Source organism: Strongylocentrotus purpuratus, unplaced genomic scaffold, assembly GCF_000002235.5.
Source record: "Strongylocentrotus purpuratus isolate Spur 01 unplaced genomic scaffold, Spur_5.0 spur5_scaffold_14, whole genome shotgun sequence".
Classification (NCBI taxonomy): Eukaryota; Metazoa; Echinodermata; class Echinoidea; order Camarodonta; family Strongylocentrotidae; genus Strongylocentrotus; species Strongylocentrotus purpuratus.
Genome location: NW_022145599.1, coordinates 13,292,439 through 13,316,087, shown reverse-complemented (window position 1 = coordinate 13,316,087; position 23,649 = coordinate 13,292,439). Strand labels below are relative to the sequence as shown.

Here is a 23,649-nt window from a genome sequence, read left to right as displayed (position 1 = left end):
TTATTGTCATTTTCACTCTTATTATTATTATCATTCATATTAATATTATTGTTATTATTATTATCATGATAGCATCATCATTATTATGATCTTTACCATTATCATTATTATCGTTATTACTGGCTCTATTAATTTAATGAGTAAAAGTTTTATTTCAAATATTTCATAGTTCTTCCAACTGAAAACTTGAGAGTCTATTATCTAGATCTATTAGATCTATTAGCAGTCAGAAAACACACAATGGCAAATGATTATTCAATACAATCTGAGAATGTATACTTTTATCTAGATCTATTATTTTTAAATTATTTTCAAAATAGTTCCATAAATTGGGGTAAAACAAAAATATTCCAACTATCATTGAGCGACAGTGTATGTCCCACTTAAAGGCCAAACAAATAAAAGGTTAAATTTCAACCGCATTTGATAGACACAAAGGGATAGACAATACTAATTTCGAATGTCCATTAAAACGTAAGGGCTTGAAACGGTCTTTGAGTATGTCCTATTTGCAGCCAACATCAAATTCTGTAGAACTTTGCAGGAATTATGAACATGTCACGTATGTCCTATTTGTGAAATTTAAACGTTAAGCCCCAGTCCCATATAAAGCCGGACCAGCACGGACGAGCACGGACCACTCCGGACCATCCCGGACCATGGTCTGGGGTGATCCGGGATGGTCCGGGATGTTTTGTTAAAAAAAAAGTGTGATGCTAAAAGCTACAGTCCCATATACGTCCCGGACCGTCCCGGACCATCCCGGACCCCATCCGGGGTGATCCGGGATTCGGTCCGTGTTGACACCGTGTTGGCACCGGGGTGGTCCTGGATGGTCCTGGATGGTCCTGGGCGGTCAATAACTCACTCCCGGACTGCCACGGATCAACACGGACCGCCCCGGCGCCACTACGGATGACCCCGGACCCAGCACGGTGGCTACACGGATCACCCCGGATCAAACTATTGTCCCGGACCGTCCCGGACCACCCCGGCAGTTTTTGACCGTCAAAAACATCCGGGGTCGACTCCCGGACCGCCCAGGACCATCCAGGACCATCCAGGACCATCCAGGACCATCCAGGACCATCCAGGACCATCCAGGACCACCCCGGTGCCAACACGGTGTCAACACGGACCGAATCCCGGATCACCCCGGATGGGGTCCGGGATGGTCCGGGACGGTCCGGGACGTATATGGGACTGTAGCTTAAAGCCCCAGTCCCATATAAAGCCGGACCAGCACGGACGAGCACGGACCACTCCGGACCATCCCGGACCATGGTCTGGGGTGATCCGGGATGGTCCGGGATGTTTTGTTCAAAAAAAGTGTGATGCGCTACAGTCCCATATATGTCCCGGACCGTCCCGGACCATCCCGGACCCCGATCCGGGGTGATCCGGGATTCGGTCCGTGTTGACACCGTGTTGGCACCGGGGTGGTCCTGGATGGTCCTGGGTGGTCCTGGATGGTCCTGGATGGTCCTGGGCGGTCAATAACTCACTCCCGGACTGCCACGGATCAACACGGACCGCCCCGGCGCCACTACGGATGACCCCGGACCCAGCACGGTGGCTACACGGATCACCCCGGATCAAACTATTGTCCCGGACCGTCCCGGACCACCCCGGCAGTTTTTGACCGTCAAAAACATCCGGGGTCGACTCCCGGACCGCCCAGGACCATCCAGGACCATCCAGGACCATCCAGGACCACCCCGGTGCCAACACGGTGTCAACACGGACCGAATCCCGGATCACCCCGGATGGGGTCCGGGATGGTCCGGGACGGTCCGGGACGTATATGGGACTGTAGCTTAAAAGCATCATACTTTTTTGAACAAAACCCCGGACCATCCCGGATCACCCCAGACCATGGTCCGGGATGGTCCGGAGTGGTCCGTGCTCGTCCGTGCTGGTCCGGCTTTATATGGGACTGGGGCTTTAGCAGTGTCCTAATAACCAATGGAAACCCGTTCACTTTCTAGTTCACTGTGTGACTGACTTTTTTTTTCTTTGGTAATAACATACATAAAATGAGCTGTCATCGAAAAGGGTACATGAGCATTTGTCTACATCAATAACACAATTCTTGTAATTGCCAAAATTAAACTGACTGAATCTTTGCACAGCACAAAAGGTACGACCATTCGGTTCAAGGGTCTGAAAATCGAACTATTACTTTAGTGATTGCACTCACTAAAGTCGATTCGACAACCAATGGTCTTTACTTTCCCACTTAACAATTTAAATTTGTTGGAAAACTAAAAATATCCAATAAAAATAGATTCAGAGACTTATTATATCCGCTTTAACGTGTCACTTTTGGAGAATTTCGAGAAAGTATATAATAATGGTTCCAACTCTACATTATTGCACAGAAATTGAGTCATGATGGTAACGCAGCCCGCAAAGTAAAGTCCTATTGTCAACTTTTTGAGAATGAGGCGAGGATTGGCTTGATCATGGTGCCCCCTTCCCGTCCCACCCACCCCACCCCCTCTCCTCCTCCTTCTCCTCCTCTCTCAGGTTTTTCTTCCCCCTCCCTCCTCCCCTCTCTCTTCCCCCCTCCCCACTCTCTCTCTCTCTCTCTCTCTCTCTCTCTCTCTCTCTCTCTTTTTCTCTCTCTCTCTCTTCTCTCTCTCTCTCTCTCTCTCTCTCTCTCTCTCTCTCTCTCTCTCTCTCTCTCTCTCTCTCTCTCTCTCTCTTAAACGAATTGAGTGGGCCCACATTCAAAGACTGAAAAGACAACCTCGATGTTCCTCCAAAATATCAAAGGTGGGATAGAATATTTGCTTCCGGATCGTTAAGAGAATTTGATCAACTTGACATCATAATCAGAATTGGTTAAAAGTTTTAAAAAGCTACAGGATTACACCCCCAAAAATATGATATGAAAAAGAAATAAAGTAATAGTGTGTTGGCTTTTAGAATGCTAGTTCCCATTTTCTTGGCACATGTCTTTTTTTTTCTTATAGGCCTATATAGGCTTTCAATCCGAAATGATCCAATTCCTAATTTTCTGAAGAGCATCATATCAGTAAAAAGTGTAGGCCTATTTTCTGAAATCGATTAAAACCAACAGGGTTTCACTTTGTAATATTATGTGTAAATTTTTGAAGTTTATGATAGGTCTAACGCACGCCAGGTAGGCCCTACCGTAATAACATAAGTTGAATATCGGCTTACTTACATATGGGCCTAAAATAATAATAATAATAATAACAATGATAATAATAATGATAATAATAATAATAGTAAGGTGCCAAATCAACTTAAAATCAAATGCTCAAGGCCAGGCGCACTTCTTGAAAAAAGAAATCACATAAAAGCATCTGCATTATAAACAAAAGAACAATTAATGTTATGCCGAATCAAACAAATATGTATATATAAATATACATTAGACATATATACATATATTGATTAAAATAATTGAAATACGAATCCCTGAGAGTGTACGTTTTAATATACGTTTCAAAATTGTAATTATATATGGAAGTAGAAAAAAAAGAAGAAGATGCACACGGTTTTGTAGCCGCTGTGTAAGATGTTGCCTTCTACCCCCCCCCCCCTTCTTTTTTAAAAGTAAGAATAACAAGTTCTTCCGTTTCGGTGTAACGTATTATTTAGGGCCACAGAAATCACAACAAAGGTGTGTTTGCCGATATGTTTGGGGATGTCACATAATGGCACAATAACTTTTGCAATCAGCTGGCTGAGGTTAAAGGTCACGTCGACGCCATTTTGACTGAACAAGGATATGTGATACGGATGTTTCTGTGTTTTTTCCTCATCAAATAACACTTTCTGATTGCTGATCGTCTCCATTAAGTGTACATCAAAATGGGTAGTTTGCAGAGTATGCAAAATTCGAATGTCCAACAAGTGGAAATTGCAGCAAACTCTGCGTATAGATTTCCGCCCAAGTCAGGTTCGTATTCAGTTTGTCGTGTTCGGTCCCACTCGTACGATTTAATGTAGTCTACTCCATTTTGTGACGACATGAAGTTTTGTTTTCGACAGCGACAGTCACATTGGTCATTGCAAATAAATCATACAGCATTACTGCATTACCATACTTTATGTTCAGGAAAAACCCTTTCAGGGTTAGACTTTATGCATTTTAGAAGTGGTTGTAACTGGTGTGGTGTATCTTCCTGTCACGAATGTGCAGATTTTTTGGAGTGAATTTTTCTGCATTCAGCTCAGTTTTGTCAAGTGGTGTTGAACTTGAACTTTTGAAGTTTGAACTTTGTAAATTGAGAGTTTTTATAATAAATAGATGGTGTCTTCATTTTTTTTTAAATGACACACAAAGTCTGGTAATGCCGTTATGATGAAATGTGCTGTCAAGTTTTAGAGTAAAGCTGGTGTTTTTTTAATGCATTGCATAATCATTGTACATGTAAATGGCACAACAGCATACATTTTGTAGCTATGACTGTGAGTGTGATTTGTTCATTAGCCTCATATTTGGGTATGGTGGGCTCCTCTCTTTAGAGACAGAAGCCGACAATAGGGTCTGCTCTGCAAACTTTGGACTAAAAATAAAATGTCATTTTAGCCAATTCATATCCGATGCATTTATTCTTGAAAATTAGGCCTAGCCCTAGGCTAATATACATCATTTCCTCTTACCAGATTGACTGTATGATGCATGTAACTGTAAGGGTCTTTTTTTGCAAATTTTCTTCATCGAAATTGAACGCCGTGTTGAAATTCTTGAAGCCATCTTTTAAACTTACTTTCAATGGACGACGTCATCTTCCTTGATGCGCAGTAACAGTTTAAAATATGGCTGCAAGAATTTCAACCCGGACTTCAATTTCGAAGAAGAATATCCAGAAAAAAGATTGTTCAAAATCCAAACACTTATAAGTCTACATTTCAACCCATTGCACACAGAGTAAAAGTCAGCCATCATATCCAGATCTTATAGTGATATTCTGGTAACAATCTAAAACAGTTGGATTCCATTGCGTAAATGCGGTTTCACATATTCTGTTTACAGGATGTTACTTTGGAAGCCATTTCAGTATGGGAGGGCAGAGGTTCGAAACACCACAGCCTGAAGCTTATCTGTTTGGAGAAAATGCTGACGTCAATTATCTCAACTCAAGACCCGCACCGGTAAGTTCATTCTAAACCTAGATGGGGAAACTTAAATACTGATAAGCATTTTTTTAACGCTAAAAAAAAATAAAATAAAAATAAATTAACGCTATCTCTTCATACATGCAGTTTAGTGACTTACAGTGTACATTGGATTGTTCGATTTTATATCCCTTATCATAAGATTGTTGCATTAGGAGTGTACACAAAAAGAAAAAGAATAGTTTTACTTGAAAAGACGTTTTCTGCCAAATACTGGCGGTGGTTCATTTTGATGTCACCAATAGTTCACCTGTACTATTGATGTTCCTGAGTGCAAATAGTTTTAGCTTTTTCCGAGAATGAGTTATCATACATGCCAACTGTTCAGATTAAAGAGGAACATTCCTCTTTTTGGGAGAAGATAATTATCATTTTAATGCAGGTGTTCCTCTTCCTGTACAAATTTGTCTGTAGTATTGAATAGGAGAGTTAGGATTGTTCCTCTTTTTTTTGAAAATAGCATAATTTGTACAGATTTCTGATTTTCAAATGTTGGCATGTATGAGTTATTGTATATTTGTATAATATTTTATCAATAATCATGAATAGAATTTGAACATGATTGGCAAAAGTATTATTTAAAACCATATATTTACATGTCCAAAGTGCCAAACTCCAGACATATTTTCAACTTGGTAGTAAACTTGGTGAAGCATAGTATTTAAATGCCTTAGAGAACTTGTCCAAGTGCACTTGAAGGTTCTTGGTCAAATGAAAGCTACCGTATTCACTATATTCACACACACACACACAAGTCTCTCAGAAAAGTTATTATTTGAAAGCCACTTGATGATAAATTTGTACCAGCACTAAAGCTCTTACAGAACATTAATTCACTCTGTTCATTAAATTTGTAACTGCATTAAATTTGATAGAAATTATCCATGTTTATTTCCACTTTCAAATATGCAGAAAGCACTTTCCTATGTTTATGTGTCTCATTATCCAGTGAAATTATTTCTCTATTTCTCCTCTATTACACAGTTTCCCTATCCTGCTCCCCAACCCAACGAGCCCACCAAGACACTGAAGAGTCTTGTCAATATCAGAAAGGATTCACTTAAACTCGTCAAAGCTATCAGGTAAATCAATTGAAGAATTATCTTCATTATTGTGATTGTCTCTATTCGTATTTGTCTGAAATAGTGTGTACCATTGTGCACCAGTAGTTCAACGTGGTTGATATACCATGAAAGAAAAGAGGTCATGGTTTGAATTAAATTTGAAATGAATGAAATAATTGACATGTTACCATGGATTCATAGATTTATATTTGAATATTCCTTGCATTTTGTGTTCTCCATTTTTATCATATCGTTTATCTAAATTTATAAGTTCCTCATAAGTTTCTACATGTAGTTGGTCAAAAATGTTATAAACTCTATTTCTACTTCTGATCTTGAATTGGTTTCTTATTTACAAATTATATGTTTAGTTAATATTGAATATCTTTACCATTAGTGTTTTATTCTATTTATGAATCCAGCTGGTTAGATGAGGAATTTTGATCTATTTTTCACCTATTCTGAATATGTAGTTGATGACATTGAAGAAAGAAAAGGGGAAAAAAAAGAAAACAAGGGAAAAACAAAAAAAAGTTGAGAATCCTTTCATGTTGAAGAAGAGAAATATAAGCGCCTAACCAATGTCTTTCAATCTTGCTTTCATCACCTTCAAGCAGTACGACAGACGAGGAATCTGAATCTCCCTCTACCCGATACTCCATAGAGTTCATTTTTGACAGTGAGGCGAAGACAGCCATCACTTTCTACTTCTTTGCTACAGAGGAGATCACCGGAGGAAAGGCAGTGTGAGTAGACCCATGGTTTGCCATTAAGTTTTATAATCATGAATCCAGTTTGTTAAATCAGGAATCTTAATCTACTTCTACTATATTCTGAATATGTAGTTAATGTCATTGAATAGACAAAACAGAAAATTGGGACTGGATAAATTATCTTGTTAATATAATGAGAGTTTTTACAGTGTTCTTTATGGTATTAGGTTCTAATATTTAAAAAGAAAATCCATAGTACACACTTTGCTTTTATGATCCCATTTCTGTTTTGTTCTTACATGTACCTATGCATACATACATTTATGTGTATTTTGTGTTATAAAACTATTCAAGAAGAAAAAAACAAGTTTTCTTTGGAAGTAATTGACAAATTTGGTTTAGGTTGTGAGTTTATTTCGTCATCAATGTGGGTAACATTTGAATGCATGTTCCTCATGCAGGGACATTCCTATTTATACCATTGAAATTTGCCTCAGCTTGATCAGGTTCGATTAGACAATAAAAGTATGACATGTAAGCCAGGGTAATAATAAGGAGCGCAAGGAGGGTCAAATCTGACTGACATGAGCGCTATACGAGAACCCACTATTATTATTATTATTATTATGTCTTTCCTGCACAAGATAATTGAACTTTGACCCCATTGTTCATTCATACCTTTTGACAGTTACACAGCAAAGAATGCCTCGTTGAGGTCAGAGACCTTTAGGTATGAGAGAGGAGCAAACCAGACATTCGCTCAGCCAGCCTTCACCTTTGACCCTTCCGACTTCGATGATGGAGAGGTAAGAATGAGCCAGTTCATAGTTGCAGTCTGAGCATGAGCAGATAAAGGTCATTGCAGACCAAATTGTAAAAATACAGAGATGCAAAATACTGGATACATGCTCATGAAAGTTATGTTTTCATTATTCATTTATGCACAAACAGTGCACTCCCTCCATGGTACACAGGTAGAAGTATTCTTTGAAAAACTAAGGCTATTTATGTAGCACATCCATCGCAGTAGGAGTGATTATTTCAAAATGTATAAAGTGGGACCTCTTCATGTTTTGAAGATCCATGGATATCTGGGGTCATTGGGACATGTGCTAACTGTGAACTGGTCTATTGAATACATCTTTGACAATATAGAATTGAGAGAAATTTTTGGCTGGAGCAAATGTTAGAGCTCTGAAAAAAAATTCACTTGGGAATGCAATTTGATTATTTGAATGCACTCTTTACATCTTCAATATTTGATTTTGAGGGAATTATTAATGATACAGTTAAACCTGTCTATAATAAAGACCACACAAGGGAGACAAGACGGTAGTCTTTATAGGCAGGTGGTCTTTATGTACTGGTTCCTTTAGTACATGTTTCAATGAGAAACCATTTTCAAGGGAAACAAAAAAATGTGGTCTTTGTAGACAGGTGGTCTTTCTATACAGGTTGTCATTGAAGTAGGTTTGACTGTACTTTGAAGCTCACAAATGGTCTCTCAAAAATGTTTGCTGAGACAGTTGCTGACCTGACATGCAATTATCGCCACAGACATTAACGTTCATCGATTCTTTTCTTTTTTGTAGTTCACCTATGACCCTTTGAAGGATGTGATTCCCATCGTCATACAGTGTACTGTGGACGAAGGAGATGGTAAGATGACGGTCGTACCTGTTACAAAATCTCACAATTTTTTTCATCCTTATCTTCTCTATAAGATGTCATTAATGGTCTTCCATGAAGCCATATAAAACAGACTTTTTAACGCAAACAATTGAATTTTGTTTTGTTTGAGATCATCAGTAACATTGGAAAGAGACGAGCAAGGCTGAAGAAAACTTATACTGCAATTTCTTTTTTTATTTCTTTTACTTTGATAATAAGTCAGAATTTGTTACGCAAATCTATTTTGTTATAAAGAAACTTATAGAGACTTTCCAGATTTTGGTGTCATTCCCCCTCTTTGTCTGTCCGTCCATGAGCTGGTAATACTACATCATCACACACTGTCTGTGTGGTCCTTTTATAGGACTACGTACCCCTCCCTTATGTTATGTAAAATCAAGATGATCATTGTTGTTTGTAACACTCATGCATGTATGAGCATTATGTAAGCACTATACTTTCCTGCACTTTCAATTTTGTTGCATAATATACTCAGTCAGTCATGCCCATGCCAAATGTACATATCAGGGGGGCGTTTCACCAAACTTGTCATCAATGACAAATGACAGCTTTTGTTATAAGCTACTGATATCCTTGCTTCTAATTGGTTATCAGCATATTTGTCACTGATTTTTGTCATTTGTCATTGAAAAGAGGCTTTGTGAAACCCCCCCCCCCCCAGGTTTAGAAAGCGTAGTCCCAAACACTATGTCATTCCTAAATTTTTTAAAGTGATTGTTACTACCACAGATATGCTCTAATGATTTTAATTTTTATATTTCATGATCTAGAGAATATTCAGACCAATTTTATGTGAAGAATATTTGTTGTAGGTATATCAGTGGCTATTTTTCTTTATTTTTGTTATATTTGTGTTAGAGGGGGGGGGGGGGGGAGGGGGTTAGCTACCACTAGTCTACCCCCTCACTTGATCATCTGTTATCACAATGATAATAATGATGATAATAATAGAAGGTCGCATTTCTAATGCACCTTTAGAATATGGTACTGTGCACCGTGATGTAAGAAGTGTACATGTTTAAACATATTTGTGACTTACGTCCAGTAAATACAGATCTATTGATCGTTCTGTAATTGAAAACAAGTCGGAACAATTCTTGAAATCAGAAGTGTACATGTCATACATGTAAAGGAAGAACATTCTGAATATCTGGTGAATGACGGAACAACTTTTTCTTTGAAAATTGAATTTCCAGAGCACTCTGGCCATTGCCACACCCTGATTGCGACCTTTGAGCAGTCAGCTGACGGCGCCTACACCATGAAACCAATGAAGCAGAAACAGATGGTAGAGGGTGTCTTCTACCTTCTACAGGAGATCTACGGCATTGAGAACAAGAATAACCCAGATGCTCCAAAGGTTAGTTCTGATAGGTTACATTATCTTGTCTTATCTTGTCTTATTATGTCAGTTTCCTGTCCTTTGTGTCCCGTTTTTTCATTCTGTTCTTTTGTATATTTCAATTATTTAAATACTTTAAAACGGTTTATGGAAATATGTTATTATATTATATCTATTTTACTGTGATTATTAAGACAATATAAAATGATTTATGAAAATAATGTTCATATTATATTTATTATTGGGAACTTACAAAAACAAGCTACCGGTATGCTTTCCAGTAGGTTCCTGTTTTATTTCATAATTTTGAACTTACTTTGTAAACTATGTTCTTTATTGTGCAAACAATTGTTATATGAATTGAAATAAAATTGATCAATCAATCAATTTTAAGATGGATTTATAGGACATTTACAAAAAGAAAAAGAAGAATGAATGCTGGGTTATTTATGTGGTCTTACTACTGGGAAGAGACAGAGGGGGGAGGGGGTGGGATGGGGAGAAATTAACATCTTGGATAAATAGAACATGATTTTTTTTTTAGGGGAAGGGGATGGACAGGTGTTGTAAACACAATGCATATGAAAAGAAAGAGGGAAAAGGATGGAAAAGTATGAAGGAGGTAGCCCCCCAAAAAGGGATGCACTGGGGGGAGGGGGCACGATTGAGTTTTTCATAGTCTAATTGTTCCAATTACAAACAAGATAATAAATCATCATGTACTTCATTATGTAATTCAAAATCATCCTTTCATGATTCCTCTCCATCTCTTGTTCCATCATCACCATAGCAACCTGATGAGGAGGAGTTTCCTGATGATGATGACAATGGTTCTGACTGTGTCATCTGTATGTCTGATGCTAGGGATACTCTCATCCTCCCCTGTAGGCATCTCTGCCTCTGCAATGGGTGTGGTGAGTATGACTAGCAACGGTTGTAGGGTTATGAAAGTACTCTATGCACAGTGTATTTTGTAAGGTGTTGACAACAGCGTTTCCCCAAATTCGATGTTTAAAATTTTCTTTCTTTTCTCTTTATTGTGATTGTGATTTTTTGTTGTTGACAAAACAAATTCTATAGTATGACTTAACACTTAAGATGAATTCATGTTTTTATGTTTTTGCCGTCTTCTGTTCTTTTAACATGCAAATGTTATCTTTTGATTGTTACAGCTGACTCTCTGAGGTTTCAGGCGAGCTGTTGTCCGATTTGCAGAGCTCGTAAGTCTTCCATATTTTTTTCTTTCTTTGAAATATTTCTCCATGAGACAAATTTACCATCCTACGTAATACGGTTGTTTATGAAAAAAAAAAAATTTAAAGGATATTTCTATTTGTCATTTGTCATTTATAGGAATGATGAAGGATATACTGTCATGCCAGGATTTTATTTGAATCTACTTTTTGACGTTATTTCATTCATTTTTGAATTTATTTTCATTTCTTCTTCTCATCCAAACCAGCTTTCAGAGCCCTGCTTCAGATCCGTGCTCTCAGAAAAGTGATGGGCAACCCAGCACCAGTAGACGATGAAGAATCATCGGTAAGTCTTGATGTTATGTTATGTTTTGCGTAATCCAGTGTTAGGAAGGATCATATTAGGCATGTCCAAGATATTTGGTCATTTCATCATTATATATCATATACATTACAAAGTATTGTTGAGTAGTGAACGTAATCAACGCGGAACGTATCATTCCACTTCATAATTGGTTTGGTCTAAACTCTAGTAAGGCTAGTAACTTATTACAGTGGTTGGATAAGCCTTGAAGGATATCAAAGATAAAAATATTGTATTAACCTTATTTTGTCATAAAATGAACTCTTAGCTCTATCCCTTCAATTTAGACTTTCTTTCTCTGTTGTTCCATAAATTAGTTAAAAGAAGATACTCCCAGGTTATGAAGTTATACCCCCTTAGTAAAGAATTAGTTCTCTCAAAAAATTGCAATACTCTCCAAGTACCAAGAACTGAGTTTTCCAATCACAAAGTGCATGTACTCCAAACTTACGATGGTTCAGACAGGAACAAAGGCAGGTTCATTTGGTACTAATTAGCATTCTTTCTTATTTTCTCTATTGTTCTACAGATGAGTCAACAGAATTTATCCCATGATATAAAGCTACCTCCCTTTGTGAAGAAATAATTCATTGAATAGATTTGATGAATTTATTAATTCGACTAGTACTCCCAAAGAACTTTATATATATATATATATCAAATGAGACAATGAGCATATTCAGAGTTATCATTATTTAGAGTATCAGGTACATAAAGCAGTCATTTCTTATTGTCTCTATTGTTCCCTAGATGAGTCAAGAGAATGTACCACCAGGATATGAAGCCATCCCCCTCGGTGAAGCCCTCAATGGACCAGGCAAGAGTGTACAAGGAGCAGAGGGTGAGAACAATAAACACTTGATTTCAAATGGTACTATTGGAGTCACCGAGGCCCATAGTAATAACCAGTACCTCAAACTGAAGGCAGGGTATATTTGTTTTATATCCTACATCAAAACAACAACAACAAACAACAAAATTGTATTGATTTTTATATTTTTTTAAACTCCCAAATAGTACTTCTACTCTCAAATAGTACTCCCGAATAGTACTTTTTCAGAGCAATCTTAAAATGGTTGAAATATTTCTGGTCACGTGAAGAGCTGTCAACCAATCAAAAACCAATACATTTTTTATTCAGGATATAATACACATTATCCTTGAGTCACCCTTAAGAAGATCAAGATGGGATAGTGGCTCAATTTTAACCCTCCTCAGAATGGGATGAATTCTAATTTTATTGCATTGAGAGTAATATTTCAATTTTTTTATAATAGTGATTATGTTTTTGTGCAATGTCCTTTTCAAATACGTACCAAATTCCCTTGCAATCAATATTTTTAATTTTTATTGTGTTTTTCTATGATATAGGTGGAGCTACAGGTGGAGGAGAGACATTATCTCGATCAGGAACATCGGAAGGAAGGCGAAAAAAGAAGTAAGACTATTTATCCCGGGATATGTTCTTTTGCTAAACAAGTGTAACTCCTGCTGTGAAATAAAATAAAAACACTCAGATAACATGAAATTTGCTCATGATTTTAAATACATTGTAAGATGTATTTTCATGCATACAGAGATGTATATATAAATATAGTTGTTTTGTTTATAAGTGAGTTAGAAATGTTAGCACCATCTGGATTACAGACCTGAAACATACATGTTGTCGGATACGTTTTGTTGTAATACATCTAGGTTAGTTTGAGATATCAAAAAGGAATCATTATTTTGAGGGTTCAGTGACACAAAGACTTAACTCCGTATTTTGCCAAAATGAATATTTGATATCAAAATGTTCAGAAAAATGTGGGTTTTCCAGGAACCACAAAGACTTAACTCCACCCAACACCCCATCAAAGTCAATGGCTAGTGAAACATAGAAAAGGCCCAAGTGCTCAGTGACACATAACCACTTTTTCTCAAAATGGCCAAAATGGAGTTACGTCTTTGTGTCACTGACCCCTTGATTTGAACTTTGCCCCGAGCAGGAAGAGCCGCACCAACTCCCTGGCCTCGCTGAGGAGCCGTGGGGCCGCCACACCCGCTGCGGCCGTCGACCAGGCCAACTCCTACCAGGAGGTCAACGAGAAGAACGAGATGATGAGGGTGGACGTCAGGGGGGACGGGAAGAAGAAGACGACAGACGAGAAGCAGGAGGAAGAAATCCCCGTCATCAACAGCGGCAACATGCTGACACCTCAGAAGACTGCAGCTCCTGTATCCATTGAAAACCTGGTAAGATTACTTGGATGCTGCATCTTTAAAGCCCCACTGTACTACTTGTAACTACTTGCGCCCTCTATATAGCAAACAATACCTAATCGGTGCCTGTTGGTCCCCATGATCCCCTTTTTCTTATGTTAATTGAAAGCTGATTTGATGAGATAACTACCTGTCAGTGACCTTGCAGGGAGGTCTAATCCCCCTGGCCAAACTAGTACAGATAGGCTTTAAAAATGAAAGGCTCGTTGTCCAGTTTCATGAAACCTGCTATTAATAACGAGTTACGATGACTGTAATAAGCTACTGAAATCGTGGCATTTGATCGGCTGAGAGCAAATTTGTCACTGAAATTTAGCATTTGTTTTTGATATCAAGGTTTGTGCAACAGGGCCCTGACAGGGCACAATGTGGAGATGGCTAAAGCAAAATTAAAATCATGTCAACAACTTAAAAACTGCTTCTCTCACAACATGTGGATGCACCTTTTTATATTATTATAAATCATTCTTTATATTTGCACATTGTTTTACTTTGTGCCTCGTGATATGTGAAGGCCTTAGTTTCTGTTCTTGAGAGCCGCAAATCTACTAACAATGATAACACCTATTATTATCTAAATTCATTACACTCTTATGTGATACAGTTTTCTTTTTGATAATGTCCTTTATATTGATGTAAACGCAATATGCTCCACACTTTTATACCTTATAACACGCATACAATAGGTATGAGTAGAGTAGACCTTTGCTGCGTGCAACTCCAGTTTTTCCTTCTTCATCTCCAGTTCCCCATCGGTCATTCATATACCGGTACACAAGAATAAAAGTATCGTTTCTGCATCATGTGAGAATGTGCAATCCAATCCAATCCAAAAGATATTTGATATAGCGCCTTTTCCTTGCGGTAACAAGCGCTGCACACACACCGCTCCACAATATTTGGGCCACTTAAAAACAAAAGTTAGTCACATACATGTAAGTTTGATGTAGTTGATGATCCGTGAGTAATCTGACCACTTACAGGGTGCAGCCGCCCTGGCGCTCAACGGAGGTACAGCCAAAACCATGGTAGTGACCCTTCCCCCGGAGCCAGAGATGAACCTTGATGACCGCAGCCCCGTTGAGGTCCTCACTCTTGAATCGGAACCAAAGCCTGGCTCATATCACTTGGACCATGAGGGTAAGTGTGTAGTACATCTAAGATAGAAATTTTTAAGCAGTGTTAGGAAGCTTTTGGTGTCACCTGTGCCTTGGAGGAGAAAAGCAAACTAAATCACTGTAACTTAATTGTGTAGGGCGGGAGCGTCTTACTCTTACCGGACAGATCCATATGCCTGTTGCCCTTCAAAGCTTCAATACCCTTTTAACAATAACAAGGAAACTCTCCAAACATTTTGCACCTTGAACACTTTGTTTACTTTGTATTTAAGGGCTGTTAGTTTACCCCCCCCTCTCTCTCTCTCTCTTTCTCTCTCTCTCTCTCTCTCTCACTCTCTTTAAATTGGCAGCTAGGATCAAGGGTACTTAAAGTAAGCTTTCCATTTTGACGCAATGGTAGATAAAACATGGCTGTCCTCATTATTTCCCAGCAAATTTCCTTTTTAACATCTTAAGGATTGGAATCCTCTTGTCATTACAGAAGTAGCAATGGACAACATGGAACCCTCTGCCAACAACTCCATGTTCCTTGATGGCAACTCCAAATCCCCCGATGCCGTCTCACACGGTCCGTCCTTGCTGGGCGTCGACATAGACCTACCGGGAACCCCGACCAGCGACTCCTTCACCGCCCCAGGCACCCCCTTGGATGTCAGTAGTTCACTCAGTTCCAGCAGTCAGAGACAGATGCCCTCAATGCCCTCAACCCCAAGCAACATCCAGCTGGAGGAGGCTGCAAGTAAGGACCCCATCGTTTAAGTGACCCCTTGTTGGTGACCCCAGATGACCCATCATTGACCCTAGGTGACCCTAGATGACCCTTTCAAGATTGCCACATGTCTGGTAATGGGATTTTGTAATTTGGCTCAGGGTTTGGACCCAATCGTTTAAGTGCCCCCTTGTTGGTGACCCCAGATGACCCATCATTGACCCTAGGTGACCTTAGATGACCTTTTCTACCACAAGACGGCCACATGTCTGGTAACGGGATTTAGTAATTTTGGTCGTGGTTTGGACACTCAAGCAACAAGCTTTCATCCAGTACGAGGCAAGAAGTTATGTTCAGAGATTGGGTACGGGCCAGTAGGTCACGATCTAGGATTGCAAGTGGGGACACAAACAAATTAAGTCACCCCGACTCCAAAGTGGTTTTATTGAGAGCCGTACGCTATAAACTGTATCTTTGGACTGTGATACATGCTATTGATTATATTGGTCCTGGAAGCCAGGTAGCGGTGTCAAAATATACCCGCAGGAAAATGATTCCCCTTGTCCTGACATGTATGTACCTATCTCTCATGAGAAACGGGTGTTAGGTATATATCCTAAAGTATAGCATTAACAATTGTAAGGATGTGGACGATACATATATTATTATGTCCATTTATTGTAATTCTCAAGTAGAAAATCAACCTGGGCTTCATAAAGAGCAACTCTTACTGCACCAAGATGAGGAACCACTAAGACTGCCCAAAAAACATATATGTACTTTAAAAAAAAAAATCTTGGGGCAAGTTTGCCCTGCCCATTTCTTCTGTTCAATTGATACTCTACATTTATATTTCACTTTTTGTTACACTACTTATTCTCATTTCTTGACTTTAATGCATGAGCTTGAGCACCAGATCTGTAACGTTGATATTCAATAATCAAACGCTGAACAGGATATATACCAAGTCATGATTAGATATTTCTATTTCATCATTGTCATGTTGCATGGTAGTCTTAGGAGAGAGTATTGTAACTTGTAACCGATAACTGTGAATGAAGGATGTTATATCCGCAATGAACTGCTTTGACTTACATACATCTCTTGCTTGGAGTCAATTATTATTTTGAAGGCAAAAGACCACACAGATGAACATGATTATAGATAGCCCTACCTTATAACTTTATATATTTGGTACAATTGAGTATTCTCTACAGTTATTCACTTATAAATATTCATTTAGCTCAGCCCACTCAAAATTCTAAATCCTCTTTTTGTCCTGTCTAAACAAGCTATAAACTCCTCAGATATCGATCATGTTTCATTCCTATTTATCCAACTCCTAGTTCTCCCAATTATCTTCCAGAACATAGATTTATATTTCAATTATATGTAAATGTGCAATTCAATGTTTTGAATGTACCCACCAGAAAGTTATAGATATGTAGATAAAATCACAGTATCCATATACTCGAGCTTTAATTTCTACTTGTATACTAAGATGCTACTTTCTGTATTTATATTGTTAAACATGTATGACTTTAAAGTTTTGTGAAGTGATGTCCTGGGACCCGTTTCACAAAGTCTTGTTTCAATGACAAATAACAGAAATGAGTGACAAATCTGCTAATAACCAATCAGAAGCAAGGATTTCAGTAGCTTATAACAACATTTGTCATTTATCCCTGATGACAAGTTTTGTGAAACGGGGCCCTGGTGTATGTAGAAGCTACTAGAAGAATGATTATTCCATTGTGTACGGAACCGTGAGGATCCAGTATAAAGCCTTTGGGAAAGAGAGAATCTAGTCGACGGCTTAATTATTCAACTCTATATTACTCAGCAATTTGTATTTCAAGTTAATATTAATGTTAGTATCCTAATGAAAGAAGTTATTGTTTGAGATACACTGTATATTGATCCATCCAAAATCACGTTTTAATTTTTAATGCGTTTTGAGGAATTAAATTTGAGCTTAGACTGTGGATGCGATAAGTTTTAGATGAATAGATCAACTGCCTGAATTGTTTTCTTCCATCTGTATCAGGATGAACCAATTAAAAGATGAAACCATCACCACTTTGTATGGAGATATAAATTCAAATAATAAAATGGATATGTTAAACTTAATTAATATTATGTCAAGAGGTAATCCAGATATTCCTAGATACTAACCTAAAATGAACATATATATATATATATATATATATCACAATTAATTGTTGCATTTTGATACATGTATGTATTTTTGAATCCATGGAAAGTTTTGTCCGATATTTCTCTTATGCTCTATTTACATTTTTCTTCTTTGTGCCCTTGCCATATGGAGAATGCAGCAAAGCCATACAAATCTTATCTCTTATCAATTCTAAAGAAACAAAAATATTCACCATAGTTATTCTAAAACAGGTGTGTACCTATACTTAAAGGCAAAACAGATCAAATGTTATTTGTAATCGTGTAAGATAATTAGCAATTATATTTTTATATCATTTACACATAAGGGACAGTTGTTTTTATCTCCTGTATTTCCATTTATGTTGTAGGTTACTTCTGAGAAAATTCATATATTATATGTAGGTAGCACTATGTACATGTACATACCAATATTGTAAATGTATCTGATCTTGTACATATTGATCATTAAAGAATAAACTTGTAATTATCACACCAAGTAAGCTTCAGATATACTTTTTGTTCAAGCATTGCTTTCTTCTTTTTTAGAAGGGGGGGGGGGGTCACTGTTCATTACTGTAAGGCATGCTGGAATGTTGGTCAGAATTGATGTTTCAGAATTTCTCTTAGAACATGTTATTTAAAGAATTTGAATGGTTGAATCTTTGGGGGAATTTCCTACTCTATATCACGACTTGGAAGTGGACTTGTTATTTGCAAAAAAATACATATTTGTGACATTTATGAAATATGAAATTTTTATCATTTATTTTAGATGAATTGTACCTTCTGTTCCCTTTTAATTGGTGGCATAAGAGACAATTCTTGGATATAATGTAGATATGACGAATGGGTGTGGTATTTGGTCTAAACCACAGTATATATTTACATGTTTCTAAAACCAGTGTACAGTGTAAATTCATACATTTAAATCAGAACAAAATCATGCAAGCCATGTCACATACAAGTTCATATCACCCTTTCTCATCATCTGGAAAGGAACATGCTAATGAACAAAAAAACGGCAAATAGAGAGTGAAATTTTGTTTTCTTAAAAAAGACCTTTATTTCCACCGTGCAGACAAGGCAAATGGATGCTTAACTTTACAATATTGATCTTTAAAGAGTTGATTAAAACAAATCTCATTTATAACACCATCTGAAAAATAATTTTCAGGGTGAACATGCATGAACGTTTATACTGTCTAACAACACAGCTACAGTTAAACGTTTGAAGAATATAAAATTTAACAAACAAAAAGGAAAAGTCAGAATACAGGGAATGCAATGATTAGTCGTTTCATACATAAGAATGCCGTACAGAATGCCGTACAGAATGCCACAAGTTGAGGTTTACAATAAGACTATGTTTTTAGCAAGGACATTTTGCAAATAGGCTACATATTGGTCATTTTTATAAAGGAACTATTTAACATTTTGGCATGGTCATAGTTGTGCAAGTAGTTGAATTGTTTATCAATTAACATAGAATGCAAGACAAAACATCAACAGTTTTAAGGAAAATGGTAAATGTTTAGTTAGCAACCCATCCTGGAAATCGGAAGAAAAAAATGAAGAATAAGTTTTTTTTTGGTCGGGTAGAAGTCAGGGAATTTCAGTAAAATCTCTTTAAACAAGAAAAAAATAAGCGAATTTCATTTGCCCTCACTATGAACATGACAGACAAAGAAAGCGGACAAAATATACAGTTCCTCAGGTAGACAAAGGAACATCCCTTCACTGCTATTATGTAAAAAAGGTGAATATGCATGTGACACCTGTTCTACACATTTTTACATAATAGCAGTGAAGGGATGTTCCTTTGTCTACCACAGCAATTGTTGAGGGTAGAATGAGGAACTGTATATTTTGTCCGCTTTCTTTGTCCGTCATATTCATAGTGCCTGTAGATGTATTCAATGTAGTCAATGCTCCTCATATATAAATATATAATATCATATGTGTGTGCAGGTGTTTTGTTTCCAAACTGTGTGTCCAATGGATGATTGACATGCTTTTGCCTGCAACTACTGTTCATTGCAGACGTATCAAATTGAAATAGGTTGAAATCATGATCTCTGAATTTTTAAACATCGGGGAATGTAAGGGAATTTGTTGTCATTCAATTCTGGGAATTCTGAGTACGGAAGAAGGAATACATGTGCATTTCTTAAGATAATAACTAGAATTCTATTTGTACCACTGTAAAAATTATCCTAAAATCATTATCATTATCATAACAAATGAATTGCATGCAATTGTTGCTACCCATATAATCGTGCTTCTTCCATGTACCTCTCCAACTAAGTTTTGTTTTTGTTTACAAAAGTGAAAAATAATTCAGACATGATTTATACTAACCTTTTGTGAGGGAGAGTGAATGGCTTCTTAGGAAAACAACATATTTTGTAACAAAACCCTACAAACAAGTCGTCTACGTCACCGTACAAGTGATAAACATATTTATACAGCTTCATACATAATCCTACAAAACTCCTTGATCCTAAATAAGTAATGGGAGCACTGATATATTTCTGTTCCTTGCACAATCATATAAAAAATACATGTATGATAGCTTTGAATATGTACAATGTTACCCTTAAAGGAATGTACAATGAACAGTTTCTTAACACACACATACAATAAATGAATTTTTAAAAATATTAAAGGCATGTGTTATTCAAGATCAAAATCTGAAAAATGCAATTACATCAAAAGAAAACAAAAAAGTTATCTGCAAAACCAATATTTCATAAATGTACCTATTAAACTAGAATGCTGTTTCTACCAGAAAGCATAAATCATGAACAATTCATTAGGATATTACTAAAAATCAAATGAATTTTTATATTAAACAAACCAGGAATTCTAATTTTAACAAATCCAAAGCATGAAATCTCTCTTCTTTAAAAAAAACCAAATGCTTATACTGCTCTAAAGTGCTTTACAAAACAATTCCATGCAAGCAAGAAAGTACTAGCTTCATAGGAAATCATGCAAAAATATTATGTAGCCGTTTATTTTTCCCTGAAGTACATTTCAATAAAGCTTCATGTTGCCATTAAATGAGTTGAATAATAGAAAATATTACCATGAAAATTGAAAGAGCATTTATGAAATAATTCTTATTCCTACAAATGATGCAGACCCTATTATGAGATAACAAACAAAATTCTGCATCTTTTTTTACAAAAATTTGGTAAAAAAAGACTCTTCAAACTTTTGTTTCTATTCATTCCAATTGCTATTCTTCAGCCTAGCCCGTTATACGATACCAAACATTACAAAGTAATACCTGAAGCTTTTTTAATACAGGACAGCGACATGGAACACCTTACATCAAAAGCAAAACATGTCTTAGTGATTGGTATACTTTAAAGCCCCACTGCACTACTTATAGGTACTTGCGCCCTCTATATAGCAAACGATGCCTAATCGGTGCCTGTTGGTCACCCATGATCCCCTTTTTCTTAATATGTAAATTGAGAGCTGATTTTATGAGATAACCACCTGTCCAGTGAGCTTGCAGGGTGGACTAATCCCTCCTGTATACTAGTGCAGATGGGCTTTAATACTTTGAGCTATACATGTTTAAACATTCTTTATATCACAACATGGAATTTACACATTCATAGAATGTATACCAGTATGTACATCTATCATATAGTAGAGGCTACTATGAAATCCCGTGAGATAATCGTGCCAAAATTGTTTTTTTTGGCTAACTTTGTCAATTTCGGGGTGCTGAATCTAAAAAAATTTGGTACCATTTTTTTCGACCACGTCTTGGGCAGCCATTTTGAATTTCAAAATGGCCACCATAAATAGTTGCATTTTGAGCATTATTTCATATTATAGACATCATAGAAGGTTCAAATTTCGGATAAAAAGCATGGCATTGATGTCTGATATAGTAATACAAATTTCCATGAAATTGTGCTTTGTTCCGGATAAGCCGCCATTTTGAATTTCAAAATGGCCGCCATTGTTAAGCCTATTTCAACTTGAATATCAAGTTAGAAGTGCATGGAAAGGTTAAAACTTGTTATAGTATCATCATTATGATGATATACATGCTTTAAAAGGAAATACATGCTTCGTTTAATGATGACCATTCTAATTAGCCGCCATCTTGAAATTCAAAATGGCCGCCATAATATGGTATTTCAGATTTGTAACACATATTGGATATTGGAGCGCTTAAAATGCGAAATCAATCATTTTGGAAGGCATGTGATTCTAGAATCAATCACGGCAGTCAACTCCTGCTTTATATTGCGATATGTTGAATTGAATAATGACATATAATGCATGGCATAACCTGAGACTGATAAATCATGCGATTGTGATTTCAAAGACCAAATGTCTACCAAATGTACCTCCTTACAACTGTGTCTAAAATGACAACTAATCTTATGGATGTGAGTTTAGTTGCGACGTTGAAACAACAATTTCTTATAATCTATAATTTTATATTCACCTAGTCAACATCGGGGCTATTCACATCATAGTCCTGTGTATTTTCACAGTCACAACACTTGCATAGGGCTGTGCAAGGCAGATGGTTCTTCTTGCAAGAGCAATGGCTTTTGCATTCCTTCCGACATGAGCATTTGACCAATTCCATGACTGCCTTCGGCGCAGGAAGCTCTAAACACTTGGTTGCACTGAATGTTCCTTCTGGGGAAAGCTCCCATCCATTTCCATCTAGAGGGGGCAGCTTTGGTTTTGGAACTTTGTATCCCTTGTTGACTCTGGCTACGAAGTTTGCCCTCTGGATGTGTGGTGTCAAGGATCCAAGGGTTGGTGGGAGCTTTTCTGCCTCAAGATTTTTTGCCCTGAATAACTCCCATCTAAGGTCACTCACTTTTGTGGCTTTGCTGTTTCTAGCATACACCTTGCAGACAAAGTCTTCCAAGACTGATAACACACTTTCCTGGTTGAAGTCTTCTTCACCTAATGTTTGGAATGCATGGACTATGTCACATTCTGGGTCAAGGCCCAAATACTGCTTGATCCATCTGCTCTTTGAGATGCCTGCAAATTTACCACCCCAATCGGCACCACTGAATGCATGTAGACCAAGCAAACCTTTGCTTTTTTCGCTACCAACTGCAGAACATCTCTCAGCAATGTCAATTGTACGTTTCACATTTCCCTTTCCAGTGATGAAGCAAAGGCGACCTAAGACATTGTGTGTAGAACAAAGATCCATCAGATATACAAAGACGTCAGTGTCTGGAGAATAAACATCAATATCTATGATGTTCTCTGCTGCTTTTGAGGTAGCATCCAGTACATGCAATGGGATGAGTGTATCCGCTTCCTCATGTGTGTGATGGGTGAGTTCTGGATCAAACATATCTGGCTTGTTGGAATATGTAGCATTTCCGTAGACGACAACAACGTTCTTGCTACTATTTGTATACTCATGCAGAACAGCCTTTCCAAGATATTCTGTCAGTTGCGACTTGGTGTAGTTGTGAGACAGAAGAGTCTTCAGTGAAACGAGCTTGATGTTGGTATTGTTCTTGATATCAAACTTCACTGGTTCAATACCTGCAATCCTTTTCCCTCTAGTCTGTGCCTTGAGGGAATCATCAATGTATCTATCAAAGATAACACGTGCTTCATCGTACTGGGATGCAATTTTCCTTATGCTCCTAACAAAAGCAGCAGCAAAGTCGGAGCAGTCAACCATTGATGGGGACTTCTTTATGGCCTGGACAACTGCCATGGCATCGACGATGCACAGTTTGTCTGTTTTCTTGTCTTCTCCTGATGTCTCTATGTTGGGTGAATCTTGCTGCTCATCGATCTGGTCTTCAGACTGACTATTCGGTTCAGTTCCATAGGT

The 23,649-nt window shown here is 37.5% G+C and overlaps 1 protein-coding gene across 3 annotated transcripts; it reads left to right on the top strand.

The window, feature by feature from the left end:
* Positions 1-3,701: 3,701 nt before the first annotated feature.
* On the top strand, positions 3,702-18,291 carry LOC575570 (E3 ubiquitin-protein ligase MGRN1). Of its 3 annotated transcripts, XM_030984248.1 has the most exons (16): positions 3,702-3,934; positions 5,015-5,133; positions 6,142-6,239; positions 6,836-6,967; positions 7,623-7,740; positions 8,527-8,593; positions 9,823-9,986; positions 10,759-10,882; positions 11,141-11,188; positions 11,431-11,510; positions 12,279-12,369; positions 12,900-12,966; positions 13,517-13,763; positions 14,774-14,930; positions 15,390-15,712; positions 15,845-18,291. In XM_030984248.1, the coding sequence occupies exons 1-15, from the start codon at positions 3,847-3,849 to the stop codon at positions 15,665-15,667; spliced, it is 1,878 nt and encodes a 625-aa protein (XP_030840108.1). In that variant the 5' UTR covers positions 3,702-3,846; the 3' UTR covers positions 15,668-15,712; positions 15,845-18,291. The 3 variants fall into 3 exon arrangements, with proteins under 3 accessions (XP_030840108.1, XP_030840110.1, XP_030840107.1); XM_030984250.1 differs by having other exon boundaries at positions 3,703-3,934; positions 6,839-6,967; positions 15,390-18,291; XM_030984247.1 differs by having other exon boundaries at positions 3,703-3,934; positions 15,390-18,291.
* Positions 18,292-23,649: the final 5,358 nt, after the last annotated feature.